The sequence below is a fragment of the Cimex lectularius genome, unplaced genomic scaffold, assembly GCF_000648675.2.
Source record: "Cimex lectularius strain Harlan isolate CLEC.00 unplaced genomic scaffold, Clec_2.1 scaffold5, whole genome shotgun sequence".
Lineage (NCBI taxonomy): Eukaryota > Metazoa > Arthropoda > Insecta > Hemiptera > Cimicidae > Cimex > Cimex lectularius.
Window position 1 is genome coordinate 3,275,168 of NW_019392993.1, and position 18,189 is coordinate 3,293,356.

The 18,189-nt window shown below is 33.2% G+C and overlaps 2 protein-coding genes across 4 annotated transcripts; one reads left to right on the forward strand and one right to left on the reverse strand.

The window, feature by feature from the left end:
* Positions 1-870: 870 nt before the first annotated feature.
* On the reverse strand, positions 871-17,048 carry LOC106666162 (peroxisomal N(1)-acetyl-spermine/spermidine oxidase-like). 3 transcript variants are annotated; one of them, XM_024229683.1, is made up of 16 exons: positions 16,762-17,048; positions 15,187-15,439; positions 8,058-8,265; positions 7,755-7,991; positions 7,512-7,631; positions 7,248-7,450; positions 7,045-7,165; positions 6,687-6,796; positions 3,373-3,485; positions 2,945-3,100; positions 2,644-2,878; positions 2,247-2,595; positions 2,016-2,135; positions 1,746-1,954; positions 1,557-1,686; positions 871-1,480 (listed from the first exon to the last, which is right to left on the reverse strand). In XM_024229683.1, exons 1-16 carry the CDS (start codon positions 16,907-16,909, stop codon positions 1,352-1,354), a joined length of 2,841 nt encoding a protein of 946 aa, XP_024085451.1. In that variant the 5' UTR covers positions 16,910-17,048; the 3' UTR covers positions 871-1,351. The 3 variants fall into 3 exon arrangements, with proteins under 3 accessions (XP_024085451.1, XP_024085452.1, XP_014248615.1); XM_024229684.1 differs by lacking the exon at positions 15,187-15,439 and having other exon boundaries at positions 16,762-16,849; XM_014393129.2 differs by lacking the exons at positions 871-1,480; positions 1,557-1,686 and having other exon boundaries at positions 1,860-1,965.
* On the forward strand, positions 11,389-15,141 carry LOC106666163. Its single transcript, XM_014393130.2, has 6 exons — positions 11,389-11,590; positions 11,931-12,219; positions 12,283-12,433; positions 14,057-14,328; positions 14,392-14,580; positions 14,812-15,141. Exons 1-6 carry the CDS (start codon positions 11,571-11,573, stop codon positions 15,115-15,117), a joined length of 1,227 nt encoding a protein of 408 aa, XP_014248616.1. The 5' UTR covers positions 11,389-11,570; the 3' UTR covers positions 15,118-15,141.
* Positions 17,049-18,189: the final 1,141 nt, after the last annotated feature.

The window sequence follows — 18,189 nt, forward strand, 5'->3', positions numbered from 1 at the left end:
AAATTTTGCAGGATATCAAGTAACATGTTGGCATTGTTTTAGGATCAAGGATGCTGATTACTAAGGAGCAAGTAAATATACATGCCACATACACCTGTAGTTTCATCAACTATTAAGTAGATGAAATTATCAGGTATTGTTTTCTTGAATTTGTCAACTGTTGAATTGAAACACTTCTAAACACATTTCTCTAACTGTACTCTCTTCTAGAATATTTTGCTGGGCATAATTTTCCAAAAATTCCTAGAAAGGTTTAGAATTAATTTTGATGTTAGAAAGGGGTACGTTAGAAGCTAACATGGAATGACACAAATCTTTTAAAATTCCTTCTGTTTATTCTTATATTATTGTTAAAGGTTAATAATTTTTGGACAGGAGATTGCTTCTGTTTTTGCATTAGTAGTGAAAATCTAGATTAAAAATAAAAACCGTGATTCTGTAATTTTAGATAAAAAATATACAAGTTAAGTATATCTAAGTACCTTCTCTCCTTGGTTGATGAATTCAAGACGGATGTCCAGATGCTGTTCTGCTGCTCACCCAGGCCTGAGGATTGCTTGCCCTCATCCTTCTGCCTCTAAACTTACTATCTTGGATCCTCACTCCAATAAGATGAAGGGAGAAATATGTGGTTTTAGTTAAAAACGTTGTTGAGATTTTCTCTCAAAACCAATAGTTTTGGCACAAGTAATGCAATAAACCGTAATACCAGCTCTTTTTAGTTGTGGATATTTTTCTATCCTTCTTGTGATTTTAGAAGATTTACTACTTCCATCTTTTGGCATTAATTTTTAAAATAAACTACAGATGCTTTTTTGAGAATGACAAAATTTATAAAGTAGGAGGAAAAAATTAAACAAAAAGTCAAACCAGAGTTCAAAAGTTGGTTTAATGCAATGGATTCACTTAATTTCAGTGGCTTAGTTTTTTAAATATTTTTATCCCAGTCAATTCCTATTTCCTTTACTTATATAAGTAAGTTATTCTTGCATGTGTGGTTTTTTCAAAAAGACAAAAAATGCAATTTTGTGCAACAAAATGTGCAATTTCATGAACATAAAACTTGAGTAAAACCCACCATTTGACTGGATACAGATAAATAACTTGATCTCACAATGTTCAGAGTAGTCTAAAAAAAGATGCAATGTACAGGACTCCGATAGTTAAAGTATTGTCAGTGTAAAATATATATTTGGCAAGGAAATAATTCACAGGAGTATACATTTTTTCAATAAATAAAATATTGGCTCAAATAGCCAACCTAGCACTACAAAATTTGGCAATTTACACAGACAGGATAGATAAGATTTATCTATAATGAAACTTCAGTTGCAAAAGAAAAAAGTTATAGTTAACTCAATTTCTTTTTTAAAAAACTTAAAAGCTGGAGGGCTTGGAATTCACCACTTTCATATGCACCATGGGCAGTTGAGAATTGATTTTTATGCACTGCCTCACCAGCAAATAACAATGAAGGATGCTGAAATAATGTTATTACTGTATATTTATATCATTTTAATGTATAAGTTTCCAAAAGAAATTAATAATTTACATACCCAACTTTTTCCGTTTTTAGATAACACTGGTTTTAAAAGAGTTTCATTAGGACAAATCCCATGTTTATCAGCTTTGACTGTTATGTGACTGTAACCACCACAAATGTATTTGTTCGAGCCCCAGGTGGATCTTTCAAATTAAGAAAATCTTTTATTACTTACAAAATTATATTAATCAAACATCCATACCGTATGACATCATCTGGGAAAGGGATGTCTGCTTTTCCTGTAAACTTCCTCAAAAGAAGAGTGCAATGTACAGCCACTTGTTTTTGGGTTAATTTTTCCATTTTGCTTGCTCCTTCTCCTCCAACCCAGACAAGAAGTAAAGAGGGATTTTCAGAAACTGTGTCAAAACCTGTTATACCTTTTGTCCAGTCCATTCCATTCATATCAAACTGACAAAGTACTTAAAAATATTGAAACTAATAAAATACTGCATTAAGGATTTTTCAGTACCTCTTTGATCCCTTGGCATGAATTGTACACAAGCTGGATACCTTTGGTGTTTCCCCACCAAGGTTCATTATATTTCAGAAATATCTTGTTTATGACTGAAAAGCCAAAACATTCCAAGGCCTAAAATGAGTCGAAAAACTTTTCAAAAGTGATTGAATCATTCTCTCATCATTATTTTAAACAATACAAACAGAATTCTAAACCATATAACAATATTTAAAAATGAACAACCTGTTGATGATTGGGTGGAAGATGAGGGTCAAACAATTCAGTATTCTGTTGGAGATAACCAATGGAAGCAGTTACGATAATATGACTAGCTTTCCAGGAGTCTCCATCGTCACAGATAATTTCACAAGGATATTTTGTATAATTTTCAACATTTGTTTTCCATTTTATTGATTTCACAGACTTTGAAGTTTCCACGCATTGACTTGGTATATCGGCAAGGAGATATTTAATAATCGAGGAGTAACCATTTTTTAAATTAATATGACTCTGTCCTTCGGTCACATACTGTCCCCAGGATATAGCAGATAGATCATCAAGATTGGAACATGAATTGTCGATGAGCTGAAACCTGATAATTACTTGTAATTATTACCCTAAAATAAATAAGTTTAATCACCTTATGTGCCAATCTAAAAGTTCTTTTTTAATTTCTTTTGTAAATCGATCAGCCCTCAATGGAATAAGTTGGTTAAATTTACTTTCGAGATAATGCCCAACTGAAATTGGACATTTTGAGATATCACTAAAGTCTTTAAATTTTTCGCATTCAGAGAGTATATTTTCAACGTCATCTTTGACTTCTTTAACTAAATCCGGAGAAACTATTTGCCCACCTGGTCTGACGTAAAGCCCTAGATCACATACGATAAGTGTTATTAAAGTTAAAATTGTAAAAATGTTGAATTAAATATTAATACCTAGACCTTCATCAGAAACTGATGAAGAAATAAGTTTTCTTTTCTTAGCAATTTCATAGAGTTTATTTTTTGGGCTGTGAATCCACTGGGCTCCTAGTTCAATGATCCCATTATCATATTCGAAACTTTTAATCCTTCCACCTGGTTCTTTCTGAGCTGATAAAGAAAATAAAATAAACTATCTTCTATAATGGAAACAACATTTTTTTATATTTTAGATTATCTTTATATGAAAAATTTATACCAAACCATATTCAAAGTAAAAATCAATCTGTTACATTTTAAATGAGATTTTATAGTACTCGTAGCAAGATCTTTTCCGAACTCTGTGCAATTAAATGACCATTTACAAATGTCTAACTATAATTAAAGAACTTGATACTGTTTTAGTGCTACTCATGTACTTATTTCCAATCCTGATAGCTTACCTTCAAATATTTTAATATTGTTAACACCTCCTTTTATCAGTGTTCTTGCTGCAGCAAGGCCAGCAATTCCTGCCCCTATTATGATTACCTTTGGCCAATCTACTACTGGGTCCCTAGAATATTAAGTTTTCTTCAATGTACAGAAAACAAATATTTTAAAGGTAAGACTATGGTTCATATAAATCATAATAAATAAGAAATGATCATAGAACTCACAAATACATACTGAAGCAAGTACAACAGTAGATTTCATAGAAAAAAGTAAAAGTGACAGCCGCAAGAATCTATTTCTATTAATTCATGTGGTCTACACATTAAACATGAATATTTGTAATTATATTGAACAGAAAAATTAATATCAAAATGTGTTTTTTTGTATTATCAATGAACTCCCATGTTAAGTGAAGAAGCAAACACTTTTACTTTACACCCCACTGCAGATTTAAAATTTAAATAAAATATCTTACCTACATCTGCAGAGTATCTGTAAAGTCAAACGGAGAAAAATAAAGATTTAATGTTAAAAAGTGTACCATTATTAAATCAATATTGAACAGTAACTGGGGGCTAAAGCTGCACAAAAGATATGCGCTGATATCTGTACTACCTAACAGAGTCGCCATGTTTCTATTTCTGCTTTGCCCACTTTCTTTAGGTGGTAGTTAGGAAGACATTGGCCGGTACAAAAGCCTATAATTTTCCTCAAATCCTGCCTGATGAGAGAGTTTTCTTTCGGTTTCCTTTTTGAAAGATTTGTAAATTTCTTAGCTTGCATCATACCAGGTTCTCTTATCCAGTGCTTGAGTTTTTCTTTCTCAAGTCATTTTCAAGTTCTAACTTAGCACTTACTCTGGTGCACCTAGTTGTGGCTTTGGTCCCATGGATGAGAGAGCCCTTTTTTGGTTAGTTGGTCGGCCTATTCATTTCATTCTATTCCTTTATGTCCTGAAACTCACTTTAAAGTAATCTGCTCTGTTTTCCTAGGCTATTTGGCAATTTTGGCAGTCTCAGACAAGTTTGGAGCTGAAAGCATATGCATTTAAAGCCTTTGTATGAGCCTGTCTGTCTGAGAATATGTAAAATCTGTGCCCCTTTCATATTTTTCTTTATTAACTCCTAAGCAGTGTTGGATTGCATGGACTTCTGCTTGGAAAAATGTTGGGATTAGTTCAAGGGGTTTTGTTAAGGTATAATTCTCGCCTTTTACCCCCTAACACCTACTCCCCGTTCTATTTTGATCCATCTGCCTACCATATTAGGTCCCATTCCTGAAACTTGGGACCAGTCTTCCAAAGGTCTCCCTTATCTATGACCACTTGGGTCTGTCAACGTTTTGTCTGTAATTCACTTTGGCTTCCAACAAGCAAATGCTATTCCTGAAATTCGGCCTTTAAGTATTTCCAGCTGTACATTTTGTAATTAAATATTTGATTTCTTGGTAAAGGCTTATAATAAAAAAGAATCTCTTTCAATCCGACAAATACACATATTAACTTATTTGTGTGATTTGTCAAAAAATAATTGCTGATAAACATACTGAATCAAAATTTTGGCAAAGTTAATGGGAAAATCTCATGACTAACAGGAAAACCTATGTTAACATGAACTACACAAAACAGGTAGATTGTAGTGTAAGTAATACATGGTGAGTTGTTTGACATTCTCGCTTAAGTTTGATATTAAAAAAAGCAATGTTTTATCTTAATAAATTGCAACCTGATGAAAAACCATTTTATAATATTCAGTTCTTCTTTCTTCTCGTGTAGAAATGTGTGGTGATCGTTAATCGATAATTATTCAGAAATCGTGAGATGCGATCTGGTGTGATATAAGTTTCAGAAAAACATTTTCTTTATCGTGCCATTTTGATCTTTATTGAGATCATCTTCATGGCCTGGGATTTATCCAGTAAATCCCAGGCCCTGAAGATGATCTCAATAAAGATCAAAACGTTGGCACGATAAAGAAAATGTTTTTCTGAAACCTACATCACACCAGATCGCATCTCATGATTTCTGAATAAATATTCAGTTCATTTGTGTTTACTTCTTTTAGTGCACTAAAGTAGATCACAAATCTCATTCCAAATTAAATGCTCACTATTTCTTCCTGTACACTAATGTTTATGTAATTACACCATTTCCCTTTTAATCCTTGCTTAGACAGGAGGAAAAGAAGAAAAAAAGGTTAATTCTTGTTAATGATATGCATGTTGCAACAAATGATGGGGCATGCTATGAAAAGGGAAAAGTGCCATTTTAAACAGGCAAAAAAGACATGTCACATCACAATTTTAATTATGTAAGGTTAGTATAAATAACTTAAAAAATGGCAAGATAAACTTTATTGGATTAAAACTATGCTAAACACATTGGATAATAAATTCATCTAGTACAAACATTTTTTTTATTACTGTACTGTAATAAACATTTTAGACTGATTTGTAAATTAATGTAACAATGTAAAATAATAATAATAATAAAGAAAAAAGCATGTTCCCAGGCAAAGAAATATGTTTATAATGCACAAAATTGTGTATGCATAATAATTTGCAACATTGCCCCTTTACACAATACTTAGGGCAGTAGTTTAAAATAAAAATAATTTCTGATGTTTTTTGATTATTTGTTAATGTTCTTTGTTAATTTTCTAATTTCTACACAATTCTGTTAAAAATTAAATGCAAGTTTAGTTTTTATTTTCCCAAGGAAGCTAAAGCCAATTAGAGATAAATATGATAAAGCTTACGGAAATTTATTAATCATTGGAAAACAACAATCATTGATTAAAAATAAATAATCTATGCTTTCAGCTAAAAGCTACTATGGCAAATTTAAGTAAGGTACCAATAAAATTTAGAGCAAAAAACAACAAAACAAATGCAGAATACGTTCAAAAACAGTATTATAAATAAATTCACTAATTTCATGGTCCGCTTGACCAATTAAATGGCAAAAAGGAGGGAAAATTCAAAAGGTGCGGTTGAGACAGGAAGTTGGTGTCCGAGTGGATCGAGGTCACGATAGCTCAAGTGGTAGAGCAGCGGCGTATCTAGCCGAAGATCGTGGGTTCGAATCCCGCTCGTGCCATTGAATTTTTTATCTCAACTAAAAACCTTAATTAATTGTATCATAAATAAAACAAAAAATTAAAATAAGGTACTCAACAATTAGTTAATTTATGACTTTTTGAAGTTATCACGAAAGGTAAAACAATAACAACAGTTTTAGTTAAAATTACAATTCACAACGATTATAAGATAAATTATTAAATGAAAATTGCACATGCAAAAAGAAAACAAAAGATCTATTTACGTTTTGTAAAAATTTATTAAACAATCTGCTGCTTTTAAGCCAGTTTCAAGGGCGCCATGGGTAGTCGAAAAGAACTTTTCACTTGTGGCTTCACCAGCGAATAAAATCATCTGTAGACCAAACATATAAGAATAAATATGTTAGCTTTTGGTTGTTTGCTGTGTTGTACAATTCGACCATTTTTATTTCTGATCATTTTTAGTATTTATTGATATTAAATATTTATTGATTCAGATTTGAAACAAATAAGAACAAAGTAAAGCATAAATATACTAACTCAGAAATGATCGGAATTAAACTTAAAATTAACATATTAACAGTGATTTTAAAATTACGAATTTTTCAAAAAATTAAATACCGGTTTATCCCAGTTAATGACAGGAAACCTCAAGACAGATGTATTAATCTTAAATTTATCTGTTATTGTACTTCTGAAGCTGTAGGACCCTCGAAAATGAGGATTTGAAAACCATTTGCTCCTGAAAAAATAATATAATAATAAAATAATATAATCAAAAAATTAAAAATATAAATAAATAAGATACAAAATAAAAAAATTACCTTGTCATATGATTAGGTTCTGGAATATCATATTTATCTCCCAAGAAGTTATTAAGTACTCGTGTACATGCTTTGGCAACTTCTTCATCTGAGCATAGCTCCATGTTGACAGCCGCTCCTCCGACTACCCAAGCACAAAGCGTATTGCGTGTGCCAAATTCTGTGAAAAAGCCGACAATATCGTTTTCCCAGTTTGTCTTTTCCTAAAAATATTGACTTACTTTACCCCACAGTTTCAATAATACTAATTCTGAAAAATCTAACATTTGAGAGCTTTTTGGTAGAATCCTTGGGTTCTAGAAAACAGAAACCGGAACAATCATCGGGCCACCATTGGCTTGTATAATTTAGGTAGATCTTGTTTACAGTCCCAATGCCCAGTCCCTGTAAATAAACACTACACTTTAAGTAATTATTGGGTACAAATCTACATTTAACTGCTTTCTTTTGTAATAAAAATCAACTCCCTTAAATATTAAGCAAAATTTTACTAAGTCAATTACTCACATTAATTGCATTATGATGAAGGAATGGTAAAGGAGGTTTGAATAGAGTTTTTACTTTTTCTTTCAATACACCCAATGAGACAGTAACAATGACATGGTCACAATGGAACGTATTATTGTTTGAACATTTCACAGCCAACCGATTCCCAGACCACTTTATTTCTGTCACCTCAGTTCCAAGCTTGAAATTATCCTCTGTTAAGCATTTGTCATTCCCTTTCAGCATTGGGTGTTTTTTCTACTGAAAAGTAAAATCACTGCGGCTAGACAGAGAAGAGTTTTTACGACAATTTAAAATCGATACCATAAGAACATTGAATAAACCGGAAAATCCCTCTTTCCAAACCAAATTCTGCAATCCACCACAGAACTGAAACTGTGAAAGAGTGGATGGCGAAGCTTCTTTCAGGGTATTACAACCCTTTTCAAGGCATTTGAATCGTTCCATCCAATCAAGATATGCTGAGGGAAACCAGTCTTCAGACGTCACTGTTTCCAGCTTAGAGGACATCCTGTAGGATTGAATTTGAATAATTAGGTTAATAGGTATAAAACTCAAAAGTTTATAAATCATAAGGTAAGGAAAGAGAATTATTTCAAGAGTTAAAATTAAATTTATTTTATAGTTCCAGTCTAGCAAATTATTTTTAATTAAGGAAATAGATCCTGTCATAGTAAATAGTTATCTAGAGATCAGCTAATCAATTCCTTTCCTTGGATTTAGTTCGAAAATTGATCTACTCCTGTTTTCACATCATATAATAAATGTTTTTCCTTAACCTTTTCGGAACTGACTTTAAAATGGTAAAACACGTTCGCTTGCCTATAACTCGGGCCACTATGTAACCCCTTCCTACCAGCCTGATTTATTATGTATTATGCTTCGAATTTCAAAACATTCACTTTGAATTGTTCCTTTTACTTATTTTATTTCCACCAATTCTGTTCAAACTTTGACAGTCCATTCTTCGGAGATATTATATTTTATAACTGATTACTGATTTATTAAGCTCAACTCTTCACACAAATGTCTACATATATACAAGTACAGAATTGGAAAAAATATATAAAGATAGCAAAGACAAAAATATATTCCAAAAAGAACTAATGATTCAAAAGCTAAAACTAAGGGCACAGGGCAGAAAGAGGTGAAAAATTAGAATAACAACTGCATAGATGATAGGGAAGTGTAGAAGACTGGGAGAGCAGGGGCAAGAAGGGGACAAAAATAGGGCATCCCCATGAGACACAGATTTGGCCGAATGGTTTTTCAGAAAAAGAAATGTCACAATTTCACAAAAACAAGAAAGGAAGGATTTGGGAGGTCTCTATACATCCTTAGGTGTCTGCTACTCATTGGATACCTCAGCCCCAATAGATGCTGTGAGGTCCAGCCAGGTTCATAAAAGTTAAAAACAAAAGAAAAAGAAACCACAAGGACAAGATAGATCATGACTAGGGTTGGGGAGCATACAAGCCTGAACGAGATGTCTTGTCACTACCACCAAAAAGGTTAAGAAAGTGCTCAGATGAGGTTGGAGTCTGAAGGAGCAAGGTCAAAACTATACAAAAACCACTATTCAAAACTTCCTGCATACATTGCAGTTGTTCTGGCTAAAGCTAAGATTTTTTTAAACTTGTAAAGGAGAATTGAACTAAAATCTCAAAAAAATAAGACCATCGACTTATTAAGACTTATAAAGTACATACATACACCGATTTATAAAGTAGTACCACCTGATCTAAATTCTGTCCTGATGTATTAAAATCCATCATCATCATAATCATAAACCTACCTATTCTTCCATCTTTTTGTGTGAGGTTCCCTTCCTATATATCTTCCTCCATCCTCTATCCTCCACCAGTGCTCTTCAATTACTCTAAGCAATTCCTTTCCTCTCACACAATTTCTTCACCATTCTCCCATTTCCTCTATGGTCTACCACTCCCCATTTGTCCCTAAACCTGCATCTCATAGGCCAACCTAGCCATCTTGTCAGAGCCTATCTTTAGGACATAACCAAACTATCATAACTGATTCTCTTTCATATTATCCTTCGTTGGTTATACTCCCAGGCTGGTCCTTATTGTGATACTATGTACCCTGTATCTTCTAATCCTTTTCTTGATCGTTCTTAAGTCTCATCTCAGTAATTTATAGCTTTTATTTTTCATACTCAATGTCTGATGAGTATGTGAGTATTGGAAGAAACATAGACTAATATTGAGGCTTTGATGCTATTGGAGATCTTTCTGCTCTTGAAGAAGCCCTTCCTGACTGAACTGAACAACCTAGGCAGCACTTATCATCTCCCTCACCTCTAAATCTACCAATCCTCTATCTTCTCTCAGGTTCACTCTTATGTATGTAAAGCTGATTACTTGCTATACCTTTTCCCCTTTTGTCAAAACACCTCTCACAACCCTGTGCAGCCTTCTATATTCAATAATTTCATGTTTTTTTTTCTTATTAATTACCATATTAGTTTTCTCCAACTCTATTTTTAAATTATTCAGAAATCGTGAGATGCGATCTGGTGTGATGTTGGTTTCAGAAAAACATTTTCTTTATCGTGCCAACATTTCGATCTTTATTGAGATCATCTTCAGGGCTCAAAGTGTTTGTCTTCTGTGTAATTGTGCCATTCTTGCATGTCGTGTTGAGAGTGCCCAACCACACATTTCTATTTTTAAAAGATGAATAAAGTCTTTCTCATTATTAGCCAATACGCCAGACCATCAGCAAATGCTTGGAGGAAAACTTGACTGGGATCATATTCATGATATCAAATCTGTTTAATCCCAGCTCTCTGAAATAAGAATTTCTCCAATAAATTCTTGTCGTAGCCTTGCCATTTGACTTTTGGAATGTCAACTGGTATTCCATTGGTACATCCACCTTGATGGTTTCTTCTCTAACTTCTCTAATTGTAATTTTCTCCAATTTTTGTATTTGACATTTAGCAACAGTGTATTGCAAAATTCTGGTGCTCAATTAGAATGGTTACAATAAAAAACATTCAAATTCGGAAATTTTCAAACAATTAACAGTGTTTTTATTGCATATATTCTTGGCTCAAACCTCATAGTTGAATAGGTCTAAATTTCCATCTCTGGGAAGTCTCATTGGCTGAGTGGTTAAGGCTAATTTGTCACGCTAGCAGTTCTGGGTTATTATTCGGGCACAGCCCAAAGTTTATTAATTGAGATAGTATGAAAAATATATTGTGAAGTGACACACGGGTAGATGTAAAGCCCTCCTCCTGTATGACAGGAATTATTTTAAATTTTCTTATTGAATAAAGCTTCACTTTTAGTTGCATTTCATATTTCAACATCATTTTAATTAATGGTCTGTCATACAAAATCAAGTGTAGAATTGCATTGCATACAGAGAATAATTATAATAGAATTTAAAAAAGCAAAAAAAAAAAAAAGACTAGAAAATGAATTCAATAAACTTTTTAAAAATATTGAAAAGTGATTTTCCCCATTTTTATGTTGCCCAATTGAAAAGTACAAAACTTAAAATTATCCATTTATCCTAATGGTAGAAATGTCAAATCAGTTTTAATTAACAACAGAAAACACCTAAATTTACTGAATTTTAGAGAGTTGGATTAATCAAGGTTACATATGGAAACTGAATTGTAATTGCAATGTTTTTGGATTGGGGAGTACAGTGGTATGGTTTTAATGACATGAACCTCCACGAACTAAATACCAAGTTCAACACTTAAGTTAACTAACTTCTGAATACTTGTCCCATAAAAACAAACTTAAATTTATACCTTTAGTCAAATAAAATACAATAAATATGAATGAGTCAGAAAGGCAGTAAGTATTAAATAATTATATCAGTTATTAAGGTTCAGTACTCATGTAAACAACACTTGACATGAATTGCTTTCTAGTTAAACTTTTTTCCAAATTATAAACCTATTATCAATAAATTAGACAATAAAAACATTTTATAGCGTTTTATTGGTTTAACCACATCATATAACAGACGTAATGACCTAGTTAGTTAATAACAAATCTGACAAGGAAAACACAACCAAATTTCATCTAATCTATTTCTTGCTTTTAAATTTTGTATTAAATTAATTATACTTATGGCTTAAATATTATTAAATCTTATTCTACACTTAAAATAATAAGACTTTGTTTTATTAAGCAAAATGAAGATGGTACACTACCACATCAATAGTCCACCTAGAAATCCCAAATTAGAGAATTTGAGAGCACTCCTTATTGAAAATCACAACGAAGAAGATATGGTGCTTCAAGTAGATGTTCTTGCACACCAACTTTCTAAGATACACGCGTCGTACCTGTTCCACCCCAAAGGCTGGCTAGCTCTCAAAGAGATTTGCACTGTTATGTCTGCTACTCCAACCCTAATAGAATTCAATTCGTGGAAAGATTTGGCCAGCGCTCTAGACATAAGCAACTTTCAAATAGGGGTATTGGTTTTCTTCTTTCTCTATGGCTTTAATTCTATAGTTCTACATGAGAATGTTTTTCAGTGTATAGAAAATTACAGGAATGCTGATTATACAGAGAACGTGCTCCTTGCTTATGCGCTTAAGAAAGATTCTACTTTAGGGAAGCTTGTCGAAGCTTTAAAACAAATTCAAAGGATTGATGCTATCACTTCATCACAAAAACATTTAAAAGGTAAACTAATTGTAAATAGACTTGATTATATTCATGCTATTTATTTGTTTAAACCTTCTATTTGTATTTATTTTTACGTGTTTACATTGTGTGATTAGGGGCTTTGTAAAATATCTTTCTCTGTCCTTCATAAATTAATGTAAAATCAGTTAATAGTAATTAAAAAACACGCAGGAACATTAAAATAATCCGACTTTAGAATGGAGGAGCGAAGTAGCCAAATTGATTAGTGTGAGAAACTCTTGGCTCGTAGACCCTGCGTTCATGGGGTTCAAGTCTCACCGTAACCCCTGGTCTTTTAATTACATTCCCTGATGATTAGAATGAGGATATGTAAAATTTGAATCAATATATTTCATTTTTTCCTTGGATGCTCAAGAATCCCCCCAAAGGAAAGCCCAAGAAACACAAAATGTGAAGCTAGAGGGTAGTAGTAGCTACCCAGGGGAAGAAAGCTCCACATAGAACCCTCCGAGGATGTTTGCAAAAGGGAATCACTAGTCATTCAGTAGTTGACTGGAGTTGAGTAATGAGTCAGTTACAGTTAAGAGTAAGTCACTGGACAGTGCTCAGTGAGGAGTTAAATTTGCTTTTGACTGCGACAGTTGCTGGTTGCAAAAATGGAGAAGTGTTGGCTAAACCTTTGTTAGATTTTTATGTAGTGAGTGTCCAGCTTCGGCTTAGAAACCTTTGTGGATTTTAAACATTAATAAATGTTGTTTTGAAATGTGAAGACCTGGATTACTTTTTTATCACCCCAATGAACAATTCAGAAGTAAACCAATCCTAATGAATGATCAACTTTCTGAGATGAAAGTCAAATTAATCAAATCTCATCTCTCTCTGGCTAGTATGGAAGTCTTGAAAACACAATATTAACTTTTTTTTTTACTACCATTTCAGCATAACATATCTGATGTTTCAATTTTCTATGCTGATTTGATAATAAAACCAACTATGTGTTATTTATTTATTTTTTTAATGGATGCCAGGAACTAGAGTTCTCCCTGAGTATTGCAGCTGTAGTATAGAGGTTATTGTACTTCCTTCCTGGCTCGCTGAGCCAGTGCTCTTCCATCGAAGAAACTCATTTTTGAAGGGGGTCAGGACCAAATTCAGGGTCGCTGAGATCCAATCCCGCCCCAGACCTTCCATTGATGAGTGCTGTGTCAGTTTTTTTCACTTGACCCCACCTGTCCACTCAAGTGTCAGAAAAAGTCCAGAGACGATGATGGGAAACGAATTGACTCTCCTAGCTGAGAGTCTGATGCCTTAACCACTTGGCTACCGCGGTCCCCCTAACTATGTGTTATACTATTAAATAAAAAACGCAAAGACAGAAAGTGTGCACTGTGTTTTTTTTCTCATAATAATAATCCTAGTTATGTATAGTTACAGTAGAAACCACACTTTCTATATATAATAAAACTGATGGTTGACATTGGTCTGTGAGTCAGTGAAGACATGTTGAACCGACAGTGGGACCATTTATACTCAAGGGTTTCTTAATGAAGATAGCACAAAGCTGAAATGTGTTTGAATGGCATCGAAACCTGTCAGTGTTGACAGACCCAGTGCTGGTTCACCATGAAATCATACAAGTATCGTTATGTATTTTTACAGCATTGCGAATAGAGGCGATTAAGGAAAATATAGAACATTGCTCTCCAGATTCAAATTACACCGACGATTTCATTATTAAACCGGTAGACGCTTTTCTGACAAATCTACAGGAAAAAGCATTTATCACTTTGAAAGACATTACATGGGAGCAAAATAAAAAGACCAAGTTTACCAATTTTGACGATGTCACTCTGTCAAAAGTTATTCCCAAAAGTCAAAACATTATTACAGAGATCGCTGTCCAATCACAAGCACCAACATCAAATAGAATTGTAAGTAATCTTCATATTTGATTATACATTCAATATTAATTTTTTCTTCTTTTTCTTCTTCAGAACAATAAGTGTAGCAAGAAAGTCATGGTAACGTTTGCAGATGACGGGGAAAACATTGCAAGAGACTTGGCTAAAGTATTTAGAAAAAAGAGAGGAAATATTCACCCAATTGGAGTACTTATTTTGAACGATCACAGAAACAAAGTGCTTAGCAATCCGGAAAACTTTATCATTAATTACTTCCATAAGGTACGATCAATGTGAAACCTTATCATATGAATTGAAAAAAAGCCGAACAAATGTGAAATATTTTACACCCAAAAAAGCTGAATTTAATAGATTGTAAAGGCTGATAGCCCACCACATAGCACTGTCCTTTTGAGGGCTAGCCAAAAAATATAGCTTATTGGTGTGAAGAGGCTATGAAACAACCTTTATTTAACAATCCTCACATTCATTTGACTTAATGTTTTATTTTAGATGGATTTTATAATACCAATAGTAACTGAAGGATATCTTGCCAGGATTGGAGGAGAACCTGCTAAAAATTGCAGTACTTTGTCCTCCCTTGACCCCCAATACATTGAATTTATTCACGACCTGATATTAAAATACTATGCCAATAACAAATGCAAGAACGACAAAATCCGCACCATAATACCAGAAAATAGTCATAAAAAGATCTTACAACATCCCGAAATGAAGAAATACCCTATGCTGTGGTCGTTCGCTTACGAAAGTGAATTGGAAGAATTGGCAAAAAGAATTTTACATATTTATAACTGAAGCAATATAAGTAAAAATAATATATGTTGTATTATTTGTTTTTAAATATATATTGATGTTTTTGTATACCGTGATGTAAAATAATCCTCAAGATTCCCATCAAAGTTTTTTAAAGAATCGACATCCTTCGACGCCTCAGAGATTGAAGCGAATAAGTCATTGGATATCTTACTGTTGAGTTGCTTGCCCCCTTTGAGCACAAAATGGATATTGCTGAAATCTTTTGAATCCACTAGAACATTCAGGTCTTTAACCATCTCGAACAATGGATTTCCATCTTGTCCTCCAACCCAATGTCCACCAAGATCAATATTTCCACCACCTTGAAAAAGAAAAGAAAAAGGTAGGGTCACCTATGATATCCTAAACATTTGGTCACTTATTGGGTCCGTCTTCACTTGCAGGTTTGTTGAACTTCTCAAACCTACAAGTGAAGGCTCAGCACGAGTTCACTACTCACAGACCAACACCATCAACTCAATTATTAAAAAGTGTGGTTTTTTTAGTGATGTTGTTTAATAATTTGTTGGAGTCATGAGAAGCAGTCAAAATTCTTGACCCTGAATCCTACAAATCAATTATCAAGTTGCACAAATGCTAACATTGATGGTGAGTGTTGATCTGCGTGTTAGTGAATGCACATTGAACCGCAGTGGATTACTTATATTACAACCGTAATGAGTACTCCAGTGACAGTTCAATGAATGCTGAAAATACAGAATTTAGCGATTAATGTTTTTTTTTATTTGCCGTTAGGCATAAGCCATGTTCACTTTAAATAGTTAGTGACAGAGGCGATAATGCCAGAGCACCGACGCATACCTCTTCCTTTCGCTATATTAAACTTTGTGCTGCATTGTGTTTAGATAATGTTCTGTTATCTAAATACCTTTACTTTGTTACATTTTAATAGCGATATGTAAATAAATGGATGTTCACCTAGGGAGATAATTTGTTTGAAAAAATTGTCCTATATGTCCTAAGTTCATAGCATATAATTATATGTTTCATGTCATCTTCAGAATAAAATTTGCATTGTGGGGAGTTCGATAGGTTTATTTTATTGAAGTACTGTTTATATCTGACCTCAGCCTGTATGATGTACAGCACTGGTTTTTACTCACCAAAGACGAACTGAACCATAGTGTGTTATTAACGATTTTGTCATTTTGTAATATTTTACTTTTGGTGACCATGTATTGTTTTTGCCAAGTTTTTCCGCATGTGGCTTTGAATTTGTTGTAATAAATTTTAAGGGCTGAGGATCTCCCGCTGTCACTGCTTTTTTGGCTAACATACTTTTTCATTACCCTGCGTTCCAATGTGCGCACATAACCATAGTATTATTAGTGTTCCACCATTATGTCTAGCATTTTATGTTTTTCATGTTTCACAGACTATATGCTGTTCAGTTGGTTTTCGGTGAGTTTTCTAGACATTTAAGGGTTGAACAATGGGGCGATTAAATATTAATCTTTCTTTTGGCTATGTTGTTTTGAAAACATGCCTAAAGAGATATTTGTTTTTTTTGTTTTTTTAAGAGATTAAAATTTGTTTCAGGGGCTGATGCCATCAAGGCATAAAATGGTCATGTAATTAACGTTTTATAGAACGTTCTGTCAGGAATAATTAACTTAAAATTACCGAAACGGACGGTATGAATCCTTCCTCCGATTCTATCCTCAGCTTCGATGATGAGGACATCCTCGAAACCGTTTTCCAGGAGTCGTGCGGCCGCAGCAACCCCAGCAATCCCAGCCCCGACGACCAATACTTGGGCCTCGTTACTCATCCCTTAAAGCAGCAATCCATCTGAAGGGACGAGAACGGGTCGCGGCCTGCACTCCTGACCTAGGCGAAGGTTAAAAAAAAATTAAAAAAATACCGGAGGCGAACTATACTGTTGGCTATATACTCGAAATCGAAACAATATATTTCGATAAAACGCCAAAAATTGTATTCACTTTATCGATATGAGGATGCATAAGATTTATTTTTCTTTTATTAAATCGCCTAAACAAAAATTTGCATAAAAAACTACTATATTCTATTAAAATTTGCCATGGTGTGAAAAAAATGACAAATCCCTTACTACTTGACATATTTTACAGGAAAGTTTTGTCTGCAGGCTGAAAAACAAGTTTTCTTGGCAGAAAGAAATATTTATTCTTTCCATTCGTATTGAATTTAAGTATTATTTATCCTCCATCAATTGATGGCTATTTATTATAAAACGTGAATTGAAATATATTATTGAGTAATTTTTTTTTAAATCATGAAAAATATTAACCATTCCTCGCATTGAGAGTCTGCGGGGGATTATTATTTTTTTTCCCCAATGTATCTACTATTTTATTGTTTATGCATTGCTGCTGGGTAGGATTTAAGGGCACAATTCCATTTTTAAAAAAATCAAAATCAGAAATAATTTAAATCAAATCCAATTTCAGTTCTGTGGAGTCCCACAGGGATCATTTTTAGGCCCTTTATTATTTTTAATCTTTATAAATGACTCGATCAGGTTTCGTAGTCCGATTGACCAAATAAGTTCTTTTCCATAAGTAAGGTCGTGGATTCATATCCTGCTCGGACGCTGACTTTTTTATCTCAACCAATACCTTACTTAAAGATTTATAAATGAGTTAAGTCCTTTCTTTCTTCTACACCATTTATATTATGTGGCGATGATCTTAAAATTTTCCTATCTATAAAATCTAGACTCTCTTCTCTTGCAACAATGTATCGATAAATTTAATTTATGGTGTCAAATTAACTATTTAAATTTAAATGAGATAAATTCTCAGTTATTTCCTTTAATTGTTGTTCCAACACCATTCTATATATAATTATTCTCACAATAATACCACACTAAACACATCAAAGACTTGGGTATTTTGTTTGATAGCAATTTGGATTTAAGAAACTTATTATTACTGTTAATAAAAAAGCTCTTAAAATTCTGGATTTCAACTTTCATAATCCCAATTCATCATTGACACTGTGCAAAAATCTCATTTGTCCTTTTCTTGAATTTTATACTGTTGTATGGAATCTACATTTTTCTTCTCATTC

Coding starts and splice junctions, on each gene's coding strand:
- LOC106666163 (XM_014393130.2), top strand. CDS start 11,571: ATGAATGAGTCAGAAAGGCA. Junction 11,591..11,930: donor ATGAATGAGTCAGAAAGGCA/GTAAGTATTAAA, acceptor TGTTTTATTAAG/CAAAATGAAGATGGTACACT. Junction 12,434..14,056: donor ATCACAAAAACATTTAAAAG/GTAAACTAATTG, acceptor GTATTTTTACAG/CATTGCGAATAGAGGCGATT.
- LOC106666162 (XM_024229683.1), bottom strand. CDS start 16,909: ATGAGTAACGAGGCCCAAGTATTGGTCGTCGGGGCTGGGATTGCTGGG. Junction 3,101..3,372: donor CAATATTAAAATATTTGAAG/GTAAGCTATCAG, acceptor TTTCTTTATCAG/CTCAGAAAGAACCAGGTGGA. Junction 2,879..2,944: donor AGTTTCTGATGAAGGTCTAG/GTATTAATATTT, acceptor TATGTGATCTAG/GGCTTTACGTCAGACCAGGT.